The sequence below is a fragment of the Podarcis gaigeae genome (assembly GCF_964106915.1).
Source record: "Podarcis gaigeae genome assembly, chromosome: 5".
Taxonomy (NCBI): domain Eukaryota; kingdom Metazoa; phylum Chordata; class Lepidosauria; order Squamata; family Lacertidae; genus Podarcis; species Podarcis gaigeae.
The window spans coordinates 94510960-94532091 of record NC_139681.1 but is presented as its reverse complement, the minus strand read 5'-3'; the positions used below and the strand labels follow the sequence as shown (position 1 = coordinate 94532091).

Below are 21132 nucleotides of genomic sequence, written 5' to 3'. Positions count from 1 at the left end.
ATTTAACTGCAGGTTCTTATAATATGAAAATCACAAAGGCACACTCCAACAACAACAACAACACTGACCCCTGCAGGTAATTGCTGCCGTTTGGAATGAAAGCATGTTTGTGCTCAACTTGTGCAGCAAGAAAAAATAAGTTTCCTCAGGAAATCAACCTTTAAGCTCATGAATAAAAAGACTGGGGTGTAATGCTGGTTTCTTTCTTTACACCTGATGTTACTGTCTAGGATGAGGCTTCATTTACACCTGAAGCCTGATCCATCACCTCCTGTAGCTGGCACCCTGAAATGGGTTTTAGTTACACAGCCAGCACTATCCAAATATTATCTTCTCCTTTAGCGCCTATCTGTGGCAAGAGTAAAATAGAAGGATTCCCTCGATGCCTAGATCCAGGTTTGGAGCAAGTACTCTTTAATGAGAGAGCCCCAGTAAAAATTACAAAACATGCAGCAAAGTGTGGAAATATAGGCAGTTAAAGCTTTAAAATGTCCCTTTCGAAGTTCCTTCCAAAATCATGCAATTCCCTTAGTACAGAAGAGACTGTTGGTGTAATTTGAAAAAAATGGGTGAAATTGCACTAAGCGTTTGGCCCATGTCTTGAGCAGCCCATCCTCTGTGTCTGGATTCTGTTTAGAGCTAGCATGCCAGCTGCACTGGGTGGCTTAGAACCTATTGACCATTGGCAACCATCGGACATAACCATCGTATGTAACCATCCTCTGCTACCATTTGTTGGAAAAACGCCCGGGAAGGCGCCACCTTCCCAAGACACCGAGGTGTCTCTCCGGTGGACACCCTCTGGCTGTAAATTGCCCTCAGTCTAGAGAGACTGGTAATAAGCGACCCCTCCCTCCTGAGAGGAGCACACTCATCTTCTGGCATCCCACTGCAGAAGAAAGAGACAGTCAGTAGCTACACACTACTTTATTTACAGACTCATCCACCCTCCCTTTCTTTAAAGGATGTATGCATGTGCATTGGCAGGAGTGTGAAGTAGCCACTGAGAAGAGGTTTTGCTCAGTGCAAGGTTATCAGCAGAGAAGCTGAAGATTACATGCTGTAAGGTTCAGTATAGCATGGTGAGCTAGCATGGTAAAGTGCTAGTGGATCTCTCTGTACACTTATATTATTGCAAGGTTTACTGTACTTTTAAGTAAACAGGCACTGTCTTTATTTTATTTTTGGCACCTGTTGAAGAATTTCCTCTTCAAACATGCCTTCTAAGTGATTACTTTTATCGCAGTCAGTATCTGAATTTAGCTGAAATTGTTTTTATATATCCAATGGTATTAACTCTTTTCACAAATGCAGTTGTTTTGCATATGGCTTTTACTGTACCGTGAAATCACTTTGAGATGCTTAATCAGAAGCATTTAGTAAAATAAATAAATAAACATGGTTCCTCTCCCCAACACTGCACAAACACACATGTTTGTGGCAGGGGAGAAACCATTCACAGCTGAAAATGGCAGGTTGACCATGATTGTGTGGGTGCATTGTGTGAATGCTTTTTAGAGGGCACCCACACAATGCCAGACCCAGTCATGGTGAACTTTATTTCCCCCTCAGTTCTTCCATCTCCTCAGACCTCATAAACTACCCCTACCCAAAACAGAAAAGTAGCACAACCTGCACAGTTGTAGATGCCTTTAGCACTATTATTCTGCCATTTGAAAAGGTGGGTTTTGTTGTGGGCAGAGACAGCAACATAGAAGGCTACCTTACCATTTGTCTATTCAGCTCAGTATTGTCAACACCAACTGCCAGCATGTCTCCAGCTTTCAAAGAGGGAATCTTTCCTAGCCCTACCTAGAGTTATCCTACAGTGTGTCCATTTGAAAACCGATATGCACTATCCCAGCAATGGTGGCACAGAAAGTATCTACACCAGACCAATAGCATTGTGGGCTGGGTGTATAGCATGATCACAACCACCATTTCCTTCTTGATTCATCTGGGGCATGTGCACAGTGGAAAAGGCGTAGAAAACATAATAATGAGGAGGGTTTTCACATATCAAGTAGCCACCCCTAGGCAGGATCTAGAATCAGTCTACAATGAAAGCAGTATGTTGAGGACAAGAATGAACGATTCTGGATCGAAAAAAGCTACATTTTTGTACTACAAATAGGTTAGTATATCAACACAGCACAAAACTCCACTACTGACCCATCTCAGCATGCAATTCTCCATTTTAAATGTCCAATTCAGCACATAACAAAGAAAATACAATGACTCCATAAGCTGAAAAAGAGCAGATTCAACAAATGAGCCTCCTTTTCACCTTTGAATGGAATAGGGTAAAAATACCTAAGTTCAGATATAGAATTCAGTCCTGAGCACAGAAACTGCAAAGGGCATGGGAGGATCACCTCCACAGGGCACTGAGCCGAGGGGGCACAAAATTGAGAAGACACATAATTGAGAATATCTGTTTGGGGGTGCCAAATTTTGGCCTAGCTCAGAGTGCCATATTATCAAAGATTACCAACTCTGCCCCTGCAACAAATGAGGAATATTTTAATTGGTCCAATGATAGTAGAACTGAGAAAGCCAAGGACAGAATGTCAGTCAAAGTGAAAAATAATAATAATGGAGAAATTTATGGCAATAAATAAATAAACCACGGTAATTATTTTTATATGCTTCCTGATGCATTGCAGCGGGGAATAGCACAGAGTTTGTGAGGGTGGGGGTGCAATGTCATCCCCAAAACAGGATTTTTATTGAGTTCTTTCACTCCTTCTGGCAGCTGGAAGCGGAATGCCCTCAACAGGGTGGTTAGGAAGAGGAATATCTCCATCTTGGCCATCTGCTCTCCCACACAGGCTCGAGCCCCTGCAGAAGAAAGAAGGGGGAAGCAGCAAGTGAGACATAACCAACTCCATCTATTCTCCAGTTCATCTGGTTTGCTCAGCTAGTAGTTTTAGCCACAACAACAACAACAAAAAGCTGGAAAACAGCTACTTCTAAAGTATCTCCCTTTAATCCTCTGGGCTGACATCCTGAGGGTCCTGGCTTTGCTCCAGGAAATACTGGAAGCTGACCTTGAGTGGCTGCAGTTCCCAAAGGAAGGCTATGCTTGAAAGCAGAGTGAGAATTTGGATATGGAGCATACAGGTCATGGCTGTATCACTATATGTAGTACTTTGGGAAAGCAGGTCTAACTACTGCCAGAACAGCTTAAGGCAGGGGTCAGCAATGTGCGGCCCATGAACACCATTTTACCATCCTACGAGCCGCCCCTGAACCAATAGAGGCAGCTGCCACAGTGATGGAAGAAGAAGAAGAAGAAGAAGAAGAAGAAGAAGAAGAAGAAGAAGAAGAAGAAGAAGAAGAAGAATAGTAGTAGTAGTAGTAGTAGTAGTAGTTTGGATTTGATATCCCGCCTTTCACTTCCCTTCAGGAGTCTCAAAGCGGCTAACATTCTCCTTTCCCTTCCTCCCCCACAACAAACACTCTGTGAGGTGAGTGAGGCTGAGAGACTTCAAAGAAGTGTGACTGGCCCAGCAGCTGCATGTGGAGGAGTGGAGACGCGAACCCAGTTGCCCAGATTACATGACTACCGCTCTTAACCACTACATCACACTGGATCTCATGATGGAGATCCAGTCAAAGGCGACTATGGGGTGCGATGCTCCTTACAACGAAAAGAAGAAATAGAGAGAGAGAGATGGAAAGAGAGCGAGAAGAGGCTGGAGCAGCTGGTTGTTCTGGGCTCACCTTCTGCAGCAGCCATAGAGAAAAAAATATTTTGTACATGGAAGTGGATGCAATTTACAACAGAGTTACAGTTTATAACTAATTCATCATTTTATGTTAATAATTTTTGGATTTTTATGAAACTTTCAGTATATAATTTTGTAAATAAAAAAGGAAGAAAACTACAATAGATAAATATATATAGCCACTGGATCCCCCAATTCTGATTGGGGCTTTAATTCTAGGAGAATGAAGATTTTAACCTTTCCCCTCTTAAACCATTTCCCTAAACTAAATTGCTCTTCCAGAGATGCTGTTTGCGCCAAAGCAGGGATAGCCAATGTGTTACCCTCCAAGTGCCACTACAACTCCTATCAGCTCCAGCCAGCATGGGCAAGAGTCATGGATGATGGACGTTGTAGCCCAACAACATCTGGAGAGATACCCCTACTCTATGGAGGGATAATTCAGATTGGAAAATGGTGTGGAAAAAGAATGTTAAATTCATTGCTCTCTCAACACTATCACTCCAACCTGGTTTTTAAACCACAGGGGATCCATTCATGGCCCTCCCTCTGTTTAATCACCTTTGACCATTCGCTTGTTTGAAACAAGCTACTAAATGTGGCCATGATTATTTCTACGTTTACCTGCTCCAAATGGCAGGTATTCTTCTCTAGACCTAAAATTTCCATCCGTGTCCAAAAAATGGTGCGGGTTGAACTCTTCAGGTGTTTCCCATCGCGTGGGATCAACAAGAACAGAGTTCAGATCTGTAATAACTGCTGTCCTCTGAAAAGAAGAAACAGTTGGCTCAGAATGCATCCAGACCAGCACAAAACAGTTTTCCCAATTCACTGCCCCAGTAATCAATCTTAAGACATTTCTCACATACAAAGATACAGTCTATATTTATGGTGTACTATAATCACAATATTGGATTCTAATTCTGATTTGGTGCATCAGAATGTAGTGTGTGTCAGCTCAAGGCCCATCAGAGGCTGCTGAGTTCAACACAGGGCATGTTTGAGGCTGCTCTCCTCCTGCTTCAATTTGTTGTTGGGAATTATATAACTTTTCTTTCCCTTTTGACAGAAGTGAATGAGATTGGCATGCATTGCTAATCCCTCACAGGTGGAAAAAGCCTGCCAAATTATAGGAAAGCAGGTCCAGGGATTCTTGTACTGGATACTTTCCTTGCAAGTTTTTATGCCTTTGGAGGTTAGATGACCATCTGTTATGGATGTTGTAGTTGAGATTCCTGTATTGCAAGGAGTTGGACTAGATGACCCTCAGCGTCCCTTCCAACTCTACATTTCTATGATTATATGTATCTTGATAAAACTTGTTATGTGTTTGGGTTTCATCCTCTCATTCCAGATCACTTATGCAATAGTCTGTTCCTTGTATTTGTCATAATAGAATTTTTTAACTTTCAGGTTATTAATCTTCAGATTTTTTTTTTCAAGAGAGGGGAGATCCTTCTCCCTCAGATTTTGTGCTACATGTGTGCATTTAAAGTGCCATTATCAGATGCTCTTTGCTTTCAAAATATACAGCTGTTGCCTTATCTATATCCTGTACCTTTGGAATGTGAAAACCATGCATTTCCATATCCTTTGCACTTCGCCTGGGAATCCCAATTAATAAGGGATATTTTGCACGCAAAATTTCATGCATCACCGCATTGGTGTAAGGCAGTTTCTTTCGATCTTCATAGCAAATGGGAAGGGAGGAACCTAAAACATCTTCCATCTCCTTGTAGACTTTATCTGCAGAAAAAAGTGAGAAATTAAGCTTTACTATATTTTAAAATCCACTAGTTTTAATCTGAGAAACACACAGCAACTAGACTGTAGAGGGTGGGATGAAAAGACCCCAGTATATTAAGTGAGGCTCATTGGTAGATGCTGGCGGCACCCTGAAAATAAGAAGTTAACAATTAAATACTGTGAATGCAGCTGCATGGGGAAAAGGTCTATTGCTCTGTGGTAGAACATCTGCCTTGCATGCAGAAGCTCCGTGATTCAATTCCCAGAATCTCCAGGTAGGGCTGGGAATGTTCCTTCCCTGAAATCCCGGAGAGCTGATGGCAGCCAGTGTAGGCAATACTGTGCTGGATGGACCCTGGCCCTGACTCAGCAGCAGCCAGTTTCTCATGTTTCCACAAATTCAGAGGGGAGTTCCTTGCTCTCTGGGAAGACTATTTCACCAGGAGCCAGATGAAATGCTTCTTTCACCCACCCACTCAGTTCTGCCCTTACTGAAACTCAGTGCCTGGCTTCTCTCCCACACAGAACAAGATTGCAGCCAATGCATGGAGGCTAGTTAGCACAATTCAATGGCTGCCCATTTCTCCCTGTCTTCCTCCTGGCAAAGTGGTTGCTTGGCCACAGTGGTGACCCACACTGTGCCCTGCTCAGCCATACCCCAAGGCAAATACCTGTGGCTGCCGTTGGAAGATTCAGGACAGGGTAAGGAAAGTACTTCTTCATATAAGCTAAAGGGACCCCTGACCATTAGGTCCAGTCGTAGCTGACTCTGGGGTTGCGGTGCTCATCTCGCTTTATTGACCAAGGGAGCCAGCGTACAGCTTCCGGGTCATGTGGCCAGCATGACTAAGTTGCTTCTGGCGAACCAGAGCAGCGCATGGAAACACGGTTTACCTTCCCGCTGGAGTGGTACCTATTTATCTACTTGCACTTTGATGGACTTTTGAACTGCTGGGTTGACATGAGCAGGGACCGAGCAACGGGAGCTCACCCCATTGCGGGGATTCGAACCGCCGACCTTCTGAAGGAGGAACGTGTAGCTACGCTCCAAAGAATTAGAGAGCTGGAGAATTAGAGAGCTGGAGCTCTTCTTGGAAGCAACAGAGCACACCATCTCCACCAAGGAGGAGACAGGGGACTCCCCTGAGAAGGAGGCTAGTTCACCAACACCGGAGCCAGATATATGGAGAAACGTGACTCAAAGAAGTAGGAGGCCCAGGGTTCACTCTGATTGTTTAGAAATACACAATCGCTTTGAGGTCCTCTCCCCTAGCATGGAAGACGAAGAGCAGACTCCATTTGAGGATCTCTCCCTCATTACAGTCGATCAGGTATATGAAGACGAGCAGCAAAGTCAGTCCTCAGGGAATGTGCAGGCGACCTTGGAACGGACAGCTCATGGAACAACCCCGACCAGACCTAAGAGGAGGCGTGTAGTGGTGATAGGGGATTCCCTACTGAGGGGAACAGAAGCAGTGATCTGTGGCCCTGACAAGATGACTCGGGAAGTGTGCTGTCCCCCCCCCCCCGGGCTAAGATCCAAGATGTAACTGAACGACTGCAAGGAATCATAAAAAGGTAAAGGTAAAGGTACCCCTGCCCGTACGGGCCAGTCTTGACAGACTCTGGGGTTGTGCGCCCATCTCACTCAAGAGGCCAGGGGCCAGCGCTGTCCGGAGACACTTCCAGGTCACGTGGCCAGCGTGACAAAGCTGCATCTGGCGAGCCAGAGCCGCACACGGAAACGCCGTTTACCTTCCCGCCGGTAAGCGGTCCCTATTTATCTACTTGCACCCGGAGGTGCTTTCGAACTGCTAGGTTGGCAGGCGCTGGGACCGAGCAGCGGGAGCGCACCCCGCCGCAGGGATTCGAACCGCCGACCTTTTGATCGGCAAGTCCTAGGTGCTGAGGCTTTAACCCACAGCGCCACCTGCGTCCCACTGAATCATAAAACCCACTGACAAATACCCCTTCCTCTTGGTTCATGTGGGAACCAATGACACTGCAAGCAATAGCCTCCAGAAGATCAAAAGAGATTATGAGGCTCTGGGCAGGAAATTGAAGCAATTAAATGCACAAATTGTCATCTCATCTGTCCTCCCAGTTGAACGACGTGGCCCAGGGAGAGAGGGGAAAATAGTGGAAGTGAACAACTGGCTTCGCAAATGGTGTAAACAGGAACGGTTTGGATTCTTAGATCAGGGACTGCAGTTTCTTGAAGATGGACTTCTGGCAAGCGATGGGCTGCACCTCACAACGGTTGGGAGGAATGTTTTTGCAAAAAATATCAGAAACCTCATCAGGAGGGCTTTAAACTGACTAATGTGGGGGAGGGAGACAGTGCTCCTGAAGGTAGGAGTCTATCAATTGATGAAGATGATAATCTAAATGTCATAGACCGAATGGAGCAAACAGCACGCAGACCTAGTGGTGGGAGGAAAAAATCCTTAAATAAGAGACACGGGGGAATGATTAATGGACTTCAATGTCTGTACACTAATGCACAAATCATGGGAGATAAACAAGATGAGCTTGAGCTCTTGGTACAGCAAACTAAATATGACATAATAGGCATCACTGAAACCTGGTGGGATAAGTCCCACGATTGGAATGTAATAATGGAGGGATACAATCTATTTCAGAGAAACAGACCAGACAAGAAAGGAGGAGGAGTGGCGTTATATGTCAGGGATGTGTATACCTGTGAAGAGATCCAAGATTTAGAACCTCAAAGCCAAATTGAGAGCATTTGGGTCAAAATTAAGGGAGAGAAGAATAACAGGGACCTCATTGTGGGAGTTTACTATAGATCCCCAAGCCAAACGGAGGACATAGATGATGCCTTCCTGGAACAGATGGCCAAGCATGCAAAAGGAAGGGAGATAGTAGTAATGGGGGACTTCAATTACCCGGATATTTGTTGGATGTCAAACTCAGCCAAGAGCATAAGGTCAAACAGATTCCTCACTGGCCTTGCAGACAACTTCATTGTCCAGAAAGTGGGAGAAGCAACAAGAGGAACAGCCATTTTAGATCTGGTCCTAACCAATGTTGATGACCTGGTTAGTGGGGTAGAAGTGGAAGGATCATTAGGCGCGAGTGATCATGCTCTTCTGAAGTTTACTATACAGTGGAAGGGAGCAGCCAAGCATACTAGGACTCAATTTCTTGACTTTAAGAAAGCCGACTTCATAAAACTTAGGGAAGTGCTGGGTGAGATCCCATGGACAGTAATACTAAAAGGAAAGGGAGTTCATGATGGCTGGGAGTTTGTTAAGAGGGTGATAGTAAAAGCACAACTTCAGGCAATACCAATGAGACGGAAACATGGAAGGTGCCTAAAGAAGCCAGGGTGGCTATCTAAAGAACTTTTAACTGAGTTAAGACTAAAAAAGGATGTGTACAAAAAATGGAAAAGGGAGGAAACCACCAAAGAGGAATTCAAACAAATAGCCAGCACGTGTAGACACAAAGTCAGAAAAGCTAAGGCACAGAATGAACTCAGGCTTGCTAGAGAGGTTAAAAGCAACAACAAAAAAGGCTTTTATGGGTATGTTCGTAGCAAAAGGAAGAACAAAGAAACAGTGGGGTCACTCAGAGGAGAAGATGGTGAAATGCAAACAGGGGACACAGAAAGGGCTGAACTCCTCAATGCCTTCTTTGCCTCAGTCTTCTCCGATAAAGAAAACAATGCCCGACCTGAAGAATTTGGAGCAAATGATTCAGCACAGGAAACACAGCCCAGAATAACTAAGGAGATAGTACAAGAATACTTGGCTAGTCTAGATCTATTCAAGTCTCCAGGGCCAGATGAACTGCATCCAAGAGTATTAAAAGAACTGGCAGATGTGATCTCAGAACCACTGGCAGTCATCTTTGAGAATTCCTGGAGAACAGGCGAAGTCCCGGCAGACTGGAGGAGGGCAAATGTTGTCCCTATTTTCAAAAAGGGGAAAAGAGAGGAGCCAAATAATTACCGCCCAGTCAGTCTGACATCAATACCAGGGAAGATTCTGGAGCAGATCATTAAGCAAACAGTCTGTGAGCACCTAGAAAGGAATGCTGTGATCACCAATAGTCAGCATGGATTTCTGAAAAATAAGTCATGTCAGACTAACCTGATCTCGTTTTTTGACAGAATTACAAGCCTGGTAGATGAAGGGAACGCAGTGGATGTAGCCTACCTTGATTTCAGCAAGGCATTTGACAAGGTGCCCCATGATATTCTTGTAAAGAAGCTGGTAAAATGCGGTCTTGACTATGCTACCACTCAGTGGATTTGTAACTGGCTGACTGACCGAACCCAAAGGGTCTCATCAATGGTTCCTCTTCATCCTGGAGAAGAGTGACTAGTGGGGTGCCACAGGATTCTGTCTTGGGTCCGGTCTTATTCAACATCTTTATCAACGACTTGGATGATGGACTCAAGGGCATCCTGATCAAATTTGCAGATGACACCAAACTGGGAGGGGTGGCTAACACCCCAGAGGACAGGATCACACTTCAAAACCACCTTGACAGATTAGAGAACTGGGCCCAAACAAACAAGATGAATTTTAACAGGGAGAAATGTAAAGTATTGCACTTGGGCAAAAAAAATGAGAGGCACAAATATAAGATGGGTGACACCTGGCTTGAGAGCAGTACATGTGAAAAGGATCTAGGAGTCTTGGTTGACCACAAACTTGACATGAGCCAACAGTGTGACGCGGCAGCTAAAAAAGCCAATGTAATTCTGGGCTGCATCAATAGGAGTATAGCATCTAGATCAAGGGAAGTAATAGTGCCACTGTATTCTGCTCTGGTCAGACCTCACCTGCAGTACTGTGTCCAGTTCTGGGCACCACAGTTCAAGAAGGACACTGACAAACTGGAACGTGTCCAGAGGAGGGCAACCAAAATGGTCAAAGGCCTGGAAACGATGCCTTATGAGGAACGGCTAAGGGAGCTGGGCATGTTTAGCCTGGAGAAGAGGAGGTTAAGGGGTGATATGATAGCCATGTTCCAATATATAAAAGGATGTCACATAGAGGAGGGAGAAAGGTTGTTTTCTGCTGCTCCAGAGAAGCGGACACGGAGCAATGGATTCAAACTACAAGAAAGAAGATTCCACCTAAACATTAGGAAGAACTTCCTGACAGTAAGAGCTGTTCGACAGTGGAATTTGCTGCCAAGGAGTGTGGTGGAGTCTCCTTCTTTGGAGGTCTTTAAGCAGAGGCTTGACAACCATATGTCAGGAGTGCTCTGAGGGTGTTTCCTGCTTGGCAGGGGGTTGGACTCCATGGCCCTTGTGGTCTCTTCCAACTCTATGATTCTATGATTCTATGATTCTATGAACAGCAAGTCCTAGGTTCTGTGGTTTAACCCACAGCGCCACCCGCGTCCCAGGTCTTCTTCCTATAGCACAGAGTTAAATTCTGGAATTTATTCCCACAAGATGTGATGCCCACTCACTTGAATGGCTTTAGAATCGGATTTGATGATTTTTTAGAGGATAAGGCTATCAATGACTGATAAACATGATGGATATGTTCTCCCTCATCCCTCCAGTGTAAAAAGTAGTACCGTATTTTTCGCCCTATAGGACACACTTTTTCCCCTCCAAAAATGAAGGGGAAATGTGTGTCTGTCCTATGGGGCGAATGCAGGCTTTAGCTGAAGCCTGGAGAGCGAGAGGGGTCGGTGCGCACCAGAGAGGTGCTTGCTTCCATTGCAAAGTTCTCCCTCACCTTGAACATCTGGATAAGACACCATGAGGAGCAGTCCCCATTGCAGAGTAGCAGCAGTCGTCTCTGTCCCTGCGATAAAGAGGTCAAGAACACACTCTGCCAGGTTGCTTTCATCATACGTAGAGTTGGGGTCATCCTTGCTCTATTGAGGATAATGGAAAAAGTGAAATGTTGGAATTATTTACAGGCCACACAAAATCTATCTGACCTTGGGGTGGGGGGTGTCTTCCTATCGCAACACCTAATAATATGTTTTACAGCTGAGTGTGCAGGAAGATACTTGGACAGTCATAGACTGGAGTAAGAAAGGATCTCTCCAACACCCTTCTGAAGACATGCAGAATAAGAGATAATAAAAAGAAACCACAGCCCTTTCCAAGTCAGCTTTCAAAAAAATAAATGGGGTGATGGTGCAAAAACAGTGGCATCATCTGCACAAATCCAGTGCAAGTTTATGGGTATGCTCTCCCAAACTTATTTAATAGTGGTTTGCATTGTCTGTTTGTGTACCTGAAATTACAAGGTGAACTGGGGTGATCTTGGAAATGTTTTTCTGAATCAGATCACACCACTAACAAGGCATCTCAGAGCAGATCAGGGACTTTCTACACTTCTGAATGGCTCTGTGGCTTTGTTGTCTGACCACCCCACCCCAAAATGAAATCAAGCTGGCTGGAGTAGAAAAGGAGGCTGAAAGGACATCATCATCATCATCATCATCATCATCATCATATATTATTTATACCCCGCCCACTCTGAGCAGCAAAAAGTGATTATTGATCCACCCTACCAAAACCACCGCAATAAATCATCTATTACCCCAAATGAAGCGATTTAAAGTCCAATTTTCCCCAATACAGTCGTACCTTAGTTGTCGAACGCCTTGTGACTCGAATGTCTTGGCTCCCAAATGCTGCAAATCAGGAAGTTCCTGCAGCCAGAAGCTGCGCCTTGGTTTTCAAACGTTTTGGAAGTGAAATAGACTTCCGGAATGGATTCCATTTGGGAACCAAGGTACAACTGTATATTGAATTATCCCTGTATTAGGTACACCCAAATTTACAGAGGGAAAGAATCAAGACTGGTGCTGTTTGAGGGTAACTTCATCTGGACTACACAAAGTAAGTGGGAACTCAGACACAAACACACATTGTAGTGTGGACAGGCCCCAAGTGTCTGGAGTTGACAGTGGATGCTTACTTTCTCCATGTGAAGTAGATAGAAATCAATGAAATCCTGCGGCTCATCCTTTCGTTGCTCTTTATGCCTTTCTAACTCTTCCTTTGCAAATGAAAGTATCAAGTCTGCGGAGGCAAATAACTTCCTATGAGGCCCTGGGAAATGTTTCATGAGCCATGGGAAGACTTCATACAGCTGCAGAGGAGGAGAAAGCAAAAACCACAAGTCACTACCACAAAATGGTTTGGTAACAAGGTCTATCAACAAACTCATTTGGACTGGCACTTCAGCATCATGGCCTGGATTATTATTGAGGCTGTGGCTAAATGTCTGTGGGCGCTCTTTGGCCCAGAGTTACTCCCGGGTGGCAGGTGGCAGAGTGCTTTTACATCACTTCAGGTGGCAGTGAATTGGGCATACTAAATAGGACCGCACTAGAAGACAGGTTGGGATGTTTAACCAGTACAAAAATGCAGCTGCCAGCAGTCAGTTCATATGACATTCGTTTTACACCATTCTTACTGTTACGTATTTTTAAGCCCTTCATGACCCAGGACCGGGGTCCCTAAAGCTGTATTCTCCTTTCAGAACCACAACTTCAGTCTCTGAGCTGCTCTGGGTCCCATCACCATTAGAAATATAGCAGCTGGCAGAATTCTTGGAGAATTTTCCATAGTGGCAGCAAAAACATGAAATACCCTTTCTAGGTAGTTCCTCCAAACTTTTCTGTTTAGGTGAATAAACATGGTTCTGAAGATGATCTGTTGATTGATAGATGCTGCTGTGTTGTGAACTTAACTAACCTGTCTGTTCTGGTTCTGCTACATATTATTTTAATAAGTTTTTAAAAGGTGTTGCAGTTATTATTATATTGCTTCTGAAGCTTTGTGGTTTTTTGTTCATTCCTGGTTTCTCTTTAGCCTCTTTGAATACTTTAGAGAAAAGTGAGGAGGATATGTATTAAATTTATGTAAACTGTCAAAGCTTAAGGACACAGTGCTAAGGTGAATTATTCTCACATTTTGGCTCATTTTTGTTGCAAAGAGTTTAGTGCAACATTCATTCATTCATTCATTCATTCAGCAGTTGGTCTGTGAGCACTTAGTAAAGGATGCTGTGATTACTAAGACCCAACATGGGTTTCTCAAAAGTAAGCCATGCCAGATGAATCTCATTTCTCTTTTTGATGGAGTTTCAAGATTGGTGAATCAGGGGAATGCTGTGGTTATAGCATATCTTGATTTCAGTAAGGCTTTTGACAAAGTCACCCATGATATTCTTGCAAAATAACTCATAAAATATGGGTTGAATGAGGTAACAGGTGGATTTGTAGCTGTCACAAAGAAAATGAAGCTAGCTTGTTTTCTATAATAATAATAATAATAATAGTTTAAAAAAAATCAGGGCTTCTTTTTCAGCTGAAGCTCACTAGAACTTAGTTCCGTCACCTCTCAGCTTGACACCATTGCCATTATAAGAGAACAAGGGAGGCGTTAATGGTGAGTTGTGGCACCTTTTTTTCTAGAAAAATAGTGCTAATTGTTATCATTATCATTAGCAATCATTATTATTATACCCTGCTGAGTATAATAATAGGGTAGGACTTGAATCAATGGCTTCAATTTTCAAGAAAGGAGATTCTGACTGAATATCATCAAGAACTTTCTGACAGCAAGAGCTGTTTGACAGTGGAATGGATGCCCTCAGGAGGTTGTGGACTTTCCTTCCTTGGTATCAGCTTGGCTGCAGAAGTTGCTGGAAGGAGGCATACAAGACAGGCCATCCAACCCGGATTTAAATTCACATATCCCTCCAATGAATCAAGTACTCTGAGGGCTCATGCATACTTCTGCTTGTGCCCTGCTTTCTAGACACGGATCCAAACGGTTTTTCACTTTCCTGCCACTTTCCCCAGGAAAACCCACTGTTTATCACTGAATTGGAACATCAACTCACAGAAGAAGCAACTGACATATGTTCCAATTCAGTGGCGAACAGCAGGTTTTCCAGGGGGAGAAACCTGCAGGACAAATGGAAGTGTAGATGAGCCCTAAGATTTAGGAGTACTGCCAAAATGTTCTGTGAATGCTTATTTGAGTTAGGGCCTCTGGGGATCAAAAGTCTACTCACCAAGTGAAGTACGTTATTTGAATCTTTCAAGATGCAATCAATGGCATCGATCAATTTTTGGAATTTTTCATCTTCAAGAGAAAATCGGTATCCAAAAGCCAAAACACATATCAAGCTGGACACTGCATTAGTGATGGGGAGTGAAAAATCATGTGGCTGCCCTGCAAATGAAATCATTTACATTTATATCTCGGAAAGCTGCTAGGATCAATTGCTATTTTAAAAGTATTTGAATAAAAGTGAAAATGTATGAAATTCCATCCCAAAATGTGCAGAGATTGTGCATAAAGATCTCTGCAAACTGGGATAGGTATCAGCATCATTACTTACCATATTTACATGAATGTAATGTGCACCTTTTTTGGCCAAATTACAGTGTGAAAATTAGGGTGCATATTAGATTTGATGGCACATTTGCATTCACCAGCAAATACTTTGTTGGTTTCAAGGTTTTGAAAACTGAGGTGTTCATTAGATTGGAGGGTGATTTGATTCATGTAAATACGGTAATATCACATACCTTTTGCATGTGCAAAGACCTCCACAAGACGATGGGCTTCCTCTTGTATTTGGAACTCCATGCCTTTCTTCCCCAGACCCAGCTTCCGCATAGTAATGACACTGAACCGTCTCTGCTGCTTCCAGGTGTGACCATTTGAAAAGACCAAACCTAAAACAGGAAGGAATCGATGAGAAAACATTACTCACAAAAATGGCATATTTTTAAAATTGTCAGTCAACCAAGATGAGACCAAATTTAGTGCAGATAATGCCTGTGCATTTCAGAGATGCCATTCTTTCACAATCTAAGAACTGCAAGACTGGCACAGAATCTGTCTCGTAAAGTGATATTCACCAGCACTGTACTCTTCAGAAAATGCCGAAGAGGCCATCACTCTATCTTGTCTTCAAGCACTGGAACTTATTTCAATATAGCACACAGGATCCTTCCAGATATCCTTTTAATGGTGCATTCATGATTATTTGTCATTGTTATGTTATTGAGGTGGTCACACTGCTTCATTTCCTTTTCTTTTAATAGAGTTTTTTTAAAAAGTTTTAACATATTAAGCAATAAAATCCAAACTCTTTTATAGAAAGATGAGAAAAGGCAACATATCAAGAAAAGAATACCGAGAGTTGATTCCCCCCATCTCCCACCTGGGAGGTCTCCCCGTTCCTCAGCCTCACACCCTGAAAAAACCCTCCCTGATTTGTCTTCCACAGATCCCTTCTTTTTCTAATCCTCAGTTCTCTGTAAACGTCCTCCTTTATCACAGATATATATGTTCAAATATTAATTCCTGCATATAAGTAATACTTATAGAAAGCTATCAAAAAATAAGGTTCATAAAAAGCCAAATCAATAAAGAAAAGAACCTAAACATAAAAAGAAGAGACTGCTTCATTTCCAATAAGTGTATATCCTATAACTTTCTGCTGAAATCCTATAATTTTTTTCTTCTAGTTTATTTTGGTTCCACTTTTTTGCACTTTAGTCCCTCTGGACAGCAGTCATGTAGCATTGAGGAGGCATCACAGGATTAATGAAATCAGAATATATTCACCACTAATTCCTTCACTCTACTTCTCATGCACGGAAGAGGCACTTCTTCCTTTCAAATCAGCAAGACTTCCTCTTTCAGTACCTTCCCAAGACTCCCACAAAAAGTGTTATCATAAGTTCATATCACATTTGTTGACTTCTGATTTTTCCACAAGAGCCTAGCCTATGAACTAGATTTTGTGGCAATCTTAGTGCCTAATGACCAAGCTGGTAAATGCAGTGCAATGACTTCTTTGAAGACCTCTGCTGTTGGAAAGAGCTTCGGTTGATGGGCATAGTCAAAGTTTGATTTTATACTGTTCTCTGGAGATAGGGCCAGTAAAACCCATCAGCCTTCTCAACAACCTACCCTTTTTCTTAAGTGCAGCTTTCAGGAAAGGGGTCACCGGTCGTTCAGACAAGACTTCTGGTGAGTTTGTAAGGCCTTCTTTCACCGTTTGGAATCCAGACAGTACTACCATAGGATAATGTCCGAGCCATATATTGTAAATGTCTCCATATTGCTTAGCCAGCTGCCATTAGCATCAAAGTAGAAAAGAGAACCGTCATGTTAAAATATAGCAGATTATTACAAGCTTTTGTGACTATAGCCCATTGCCACAGGCATTCAGTGAGCTGGCAAAGGCTTCTTCTTCGCCACAACAGAGTGTATTTCAAGGCTGTCCAGTTGTTGTGAGACTGAGGACTTACCCACACTAAATCTTGTTCTGCTGCCCGCCCCCTGCTCAGTCAGAACAAACAGAAGTTCAGATTTTATTCAGATTGACATTTGCTCCGATTTAGCACTAAAGAATGAGTCTTCCATGGGAAAGGAGTGGGGCAAAGGAAAACCGTTCAGAGAGGCAATGGGTACCAAGTGGGGATTTGATCAGGTTGAGGTTTCTATAATCCAAGCAAGGTTTCAGCTCCACTAAAGGGAGTTGGTGCTGTGGTCTAAACCACTGAGTATCTTGGGCTTGCTGATTGGAAGGTTGGTGATGAGCTCCCATTGCTTTGTCCCAGCTTCTGCCAATTTAGCAGTTTGAAAGCACACCAGTACAAGTAGATAAATAGGTACCACTGTGACGGGAAGGTAAATGGTGTTTCCGTGCTCTCTGGCTTCCGTCACTGCTCCCTTGACCTGAAAGCGAGATGAGCGCCGCAACCCCATAGTCGCCTTTGACCGGACTCAACTGTCCAGGGATACTTTACCCTTTTTTACCTTCAACTCCACCGCCCACTTCTTCTTGACAAACACTACTGGGGCAGCATCCAGCACCTTCAATGACTGCAAGAAGCCTGTTGCCAAATAATTATACAGGAACTACTACAGAACTGTAAGCTCAGCCTCAGACGTTGGGTAGAGGCAGCTCCAAGGGAAGGGCGCCCCCAGGAATAGCTCAATCACACAGCAATATAGTTGGTGCCATGGCAACTTTGCTGGTTCCTTCTTGCAGAACACATCCCTGAAGGAGTGATACTCAGGCAGGAGTTGACCCTCCCCCCCCCCCCGTGGTAGGTCCTGCTCACAAGCACCAGGTGAGGTGGTGGTGGCTGCAGCAGCTCACAGCTGCTTTTCTGTGCAGCAGTGGCCCTGGCAGTGCTCGGACTCAAAACTGGCTAATAGTTGCTTAGATTTTCTCAATCCAGGGTGGGTTTCTTATAGCCCTTATAATTCTTTATATTGTTAAAAGGTTGGGGGCCACCTCCAATCTCTGCCAAGCTGCTGTGGCAAGATGCCAAGGAGGTTCCAGGCACTCCCACAGGGTCTGTGCTACTTTGAGAATCAGGATGTAGTGGAAACTGTTGTAGCTTTAAGAAAAATGATTTATTCGCATATTTGCAACTGAATTTGAATTGTGGGAGTCCAGATCTTACAGGATGGTCATCTCTGGGGTGGCTTGTTCCCCGCAGCAGTGTAGCACTATAGTCCAAGGCTCTCGTCCAAGGTACTGTCTTTGTTCTCCTTCTTCTTCCTAACACACCTTTGCTCCAAGCAACTCCTCCCCATCCATCTGCTATCCCAAGCCTAGTTTTTTAGAGCAACATTTCTCCTGTGAGGCCAGCCTGTGAGCACAGACCTAAGAACCTTCCTTTGATGTGCTAATCACAAGCCATCCACACCTTTGTCTATTAATGTTTTTGTTCTTAACTAGCCCTGGTCAAGCTGGTTCCCATAAGCCAGCCCAGGGATTCCTTGTGTGGCACAGTTCTGCAGATTGTGTTTTGCATTCATATCCCCAATATTAGCTAGATTCTGACATTCATCAATTTCTTGGGTTTAATGGAAGATCTCCCCACTCTACTTATAACAATATATTAGTTAATAGAAATCATTTTGTTTTATGGGAGACATTTACATATATATACATACAGTATGTGCACCTCAATTTTCAAAATCTTGAAACCAAAAACGTATTTGCTGGTGAATGTAAATGTGCCATCAAATCTAATGCACACCCTAATTTTCATGACGTAATTTGGCCAAAAAAAGGTATGCATTACAATCGAGTAAATACAGTGTATAGAATATAAAGGTAAAGGTACCCCTGCCCGTACGGGCCAGTCTTGACAGACTCTGGGGTTGTGCGCCCATCTCACTTAAGAGGCCAGGGGCCAGCGCTGTCCGGAGACACTTCCGGGTCACATGGCCAGCGTGACATCGCTGCTCTGGCGAGCCAGAGCCGCACACAGAAACGCCGTTTACCTTCCCGCTGGTAAGCGGTCCCTATTTATCTACTTGCACCCGGAGGTGCTTTCGAACTGCTAGGTTGGCAGGCGCTGGGACCGAGCAGCGGGAGCGCACCCCGCCGCAGGGATTCGAACCGCCGACCTCTTGATCGGCAAGTCCTAGGCGCTGAGGCTTTAACCCACAGCGCCACCTGCGTCCCTGTATAGAATATACATATACATATATAGAATATTAAATTCATAGTCAAATATAAAGTCATCCCATATGTAAAAAAGTAATTCACAAACATATTTTAGAATATTGCAGCTAATATAATGTATACAAAAAGTTTTTCTTTTCTTATATATCCCTGAATGATATATATGGATTTGCTCCCCCAAAATTAAATACAGGGTAATCATACAGCCAATCAATCTGGCATTATATATTTAAAAAAATGATTGTTGGTGATGCAAACAAGCCAGATAAGATTTGTTATGATGAGAAAATTGAAATCTTGAAAGACCTACTTGGCTCCCAGTCCATTTCCCAGCAAAATTCAGTGTGTTGGTGCTGACCTTTAAAGTCCTAAATGGCTTTGGCCCAGTATACCTGAAGGAGCATCTCCACCCCTATCGTTCAGCCCGGACACTGCAGTCCAGCGCTGAGGGCCTTCTGGCGGTTCCCCCATTGTGAGAAGCGGTTATTGTGGAACACCCTCCCATCAGATGTCAAGGAAATAAATAACTATCTGACTTTTAGAAGACATCTGAAGGCAGCCCTATTTAGGGAAAGGGTCATTCCACATCAAATCAATGCAAAAAGCAAGGGCTTTGTCACCCACCGTCTTGGATTTTGATGAAACTTGGTGTATTCCCTTCCCTTATGGTTGAAAGAAACCCCCTTAAACGTCCCCCCTCTGTCTGATATGATCATTGGTTATGGAGGGGAAAAAATAAAATGTACGCTAGGCCAAGGATCTCAAGAGGAACAGAAATGCAGATTTCACGAAACTTTGAAGTGCTATAAAAGTAAAACTGTTTGAGATAGAGGGGAAAAATTTAAGGGGGGTTCTTTCAACCTTAAGGGAAAGGTGTACGCCAAGTTTCATCAAAATGCAAGACAGTGGGTGACATGGCGCGTTGAACTGACCTGGAATGAACCGACGTTTTTAATGTCTGATGTTTTAGTGTATTTTTAATATTTTGTTGGAAGCTGCCCAGAGTGACTGGGGAAACTAAGCCAGATTAAGATGAGCAGGGTATAAATAATAAATTATTATTATTATTATTACATTGAAATCCTTAACTGAATTTACTATGTGTACAATTAAAGTTGCTATAGCATGCAGAATACCTGCAGAATACTGTAGTTTTGATGAAGAGAGGAACAATTGTTCCAATTGACAAGTTGCACTACATGTCACACTTCCATTTTCCAGAAGGTTTTACCAACACAACACTTTACTCACCAGTTGCTGTAGAAATAAAATAATCTGCAATTCTATTAAGCCAGCTTCTTACTCAACTACTAAATGATTTAGAAAGAAGTACCTTCAAGAAAGTATCTTGTGAAAGTATTTTCCCAATCTGCCACATGCCTCCAATGACAGGAAGTGAGAAAGGTCCAGGAGGGTAGCGTCTGTGTGACCAGAGCTGTCTCAGGAAGTGCAGAATCAGAAGAGCCACCAGCACAAAAATCAAAATTTCCAAGATCCCTGCCATTCTCCTGTTGTTATCTTTCCTCTGTGGATTTCTTCTGCTAGTATAGCTGTGTGCATTGGAACATAGTTTCCCCAAGAGCGTGTTGCTTCCCTTCAAAGATATTGTCACTTGTCTCTGTTCATTCACCAACAACCTTTTATACAAACCACACTGAAGACAGATGTGGCAAGATTTATTGCATCGTATCTAATTAGTTCTTAGGCTGCATTGCACTTTGCATGAATTCTTTTAGCGCTTATGTCAAGGTTAGATCTGGTATGTATTTCATTCAGGAATTGGAGTTGTTCCCACGCCTCTGAAGGAAGGAGTGATCTAAACACAAATTACCAGAGGGGTGGAGTGAACTAGGCCAGCCTAGAAGAAGAAGAGGGAAAGCATGCTTAAAAGCAAAAACCCCAGCTTCCATGCAAACACAAGCGGTGCTTACTTTTCACAGGGATAGTGACATCCCTCATTGCAACTTGGGCACGGGGAGAGCCAATGCAGTGATGTTGTGGTGGACACCCCCAGTAACACCTTGGCCCTCCCTGCACACAAACATCAATGCTATAGCACCTTCCACTCAGCGAGTTCCCCAGGCACTGTTACAAGACCTGATTGTGTGTTTCACATACCTAACATATATTTATCAAGGAAAAGCTAATTTGGGGGAATGAGTAATACTGCCCCAGGGATC

At 43.5% G+C, this 21132-nt stretch overlaps 1 protein-coding gene across 1 annotated transcript; it reads right to left on the bottom strand.

Moving 5' to 3' along the window:
• Positions 1-393: 393 nt before the first annotated feature.
• On the bottom strand, positions 394-20579 carry LOC310845004 (cytochrome P450 2J4-like). The gene is made up of 9 exons (XM_083739865.1): positions 20286-20579; positions 16432-16594; positions 15036-15185; positions 14516-14676; positions 12407-12580; positions 11207-11348; positions 5290-5477; positions 4356-4497; positions 394-2841 (listed from the first exon to the last, which is right to left on the bottom strand). Exons 1-9 carry the CDS (start codon positions 20454-20456, stop codon positions 2642-2644), a joined length of 1491 nt encoding a protein of 496 aa, XP_083595991.1. The 5' UTR covers positions 20457-20579; the 3' UTR covers positions 394-2641.
• Positions 20580-21132: the final 553 nt, after the last annotated feature.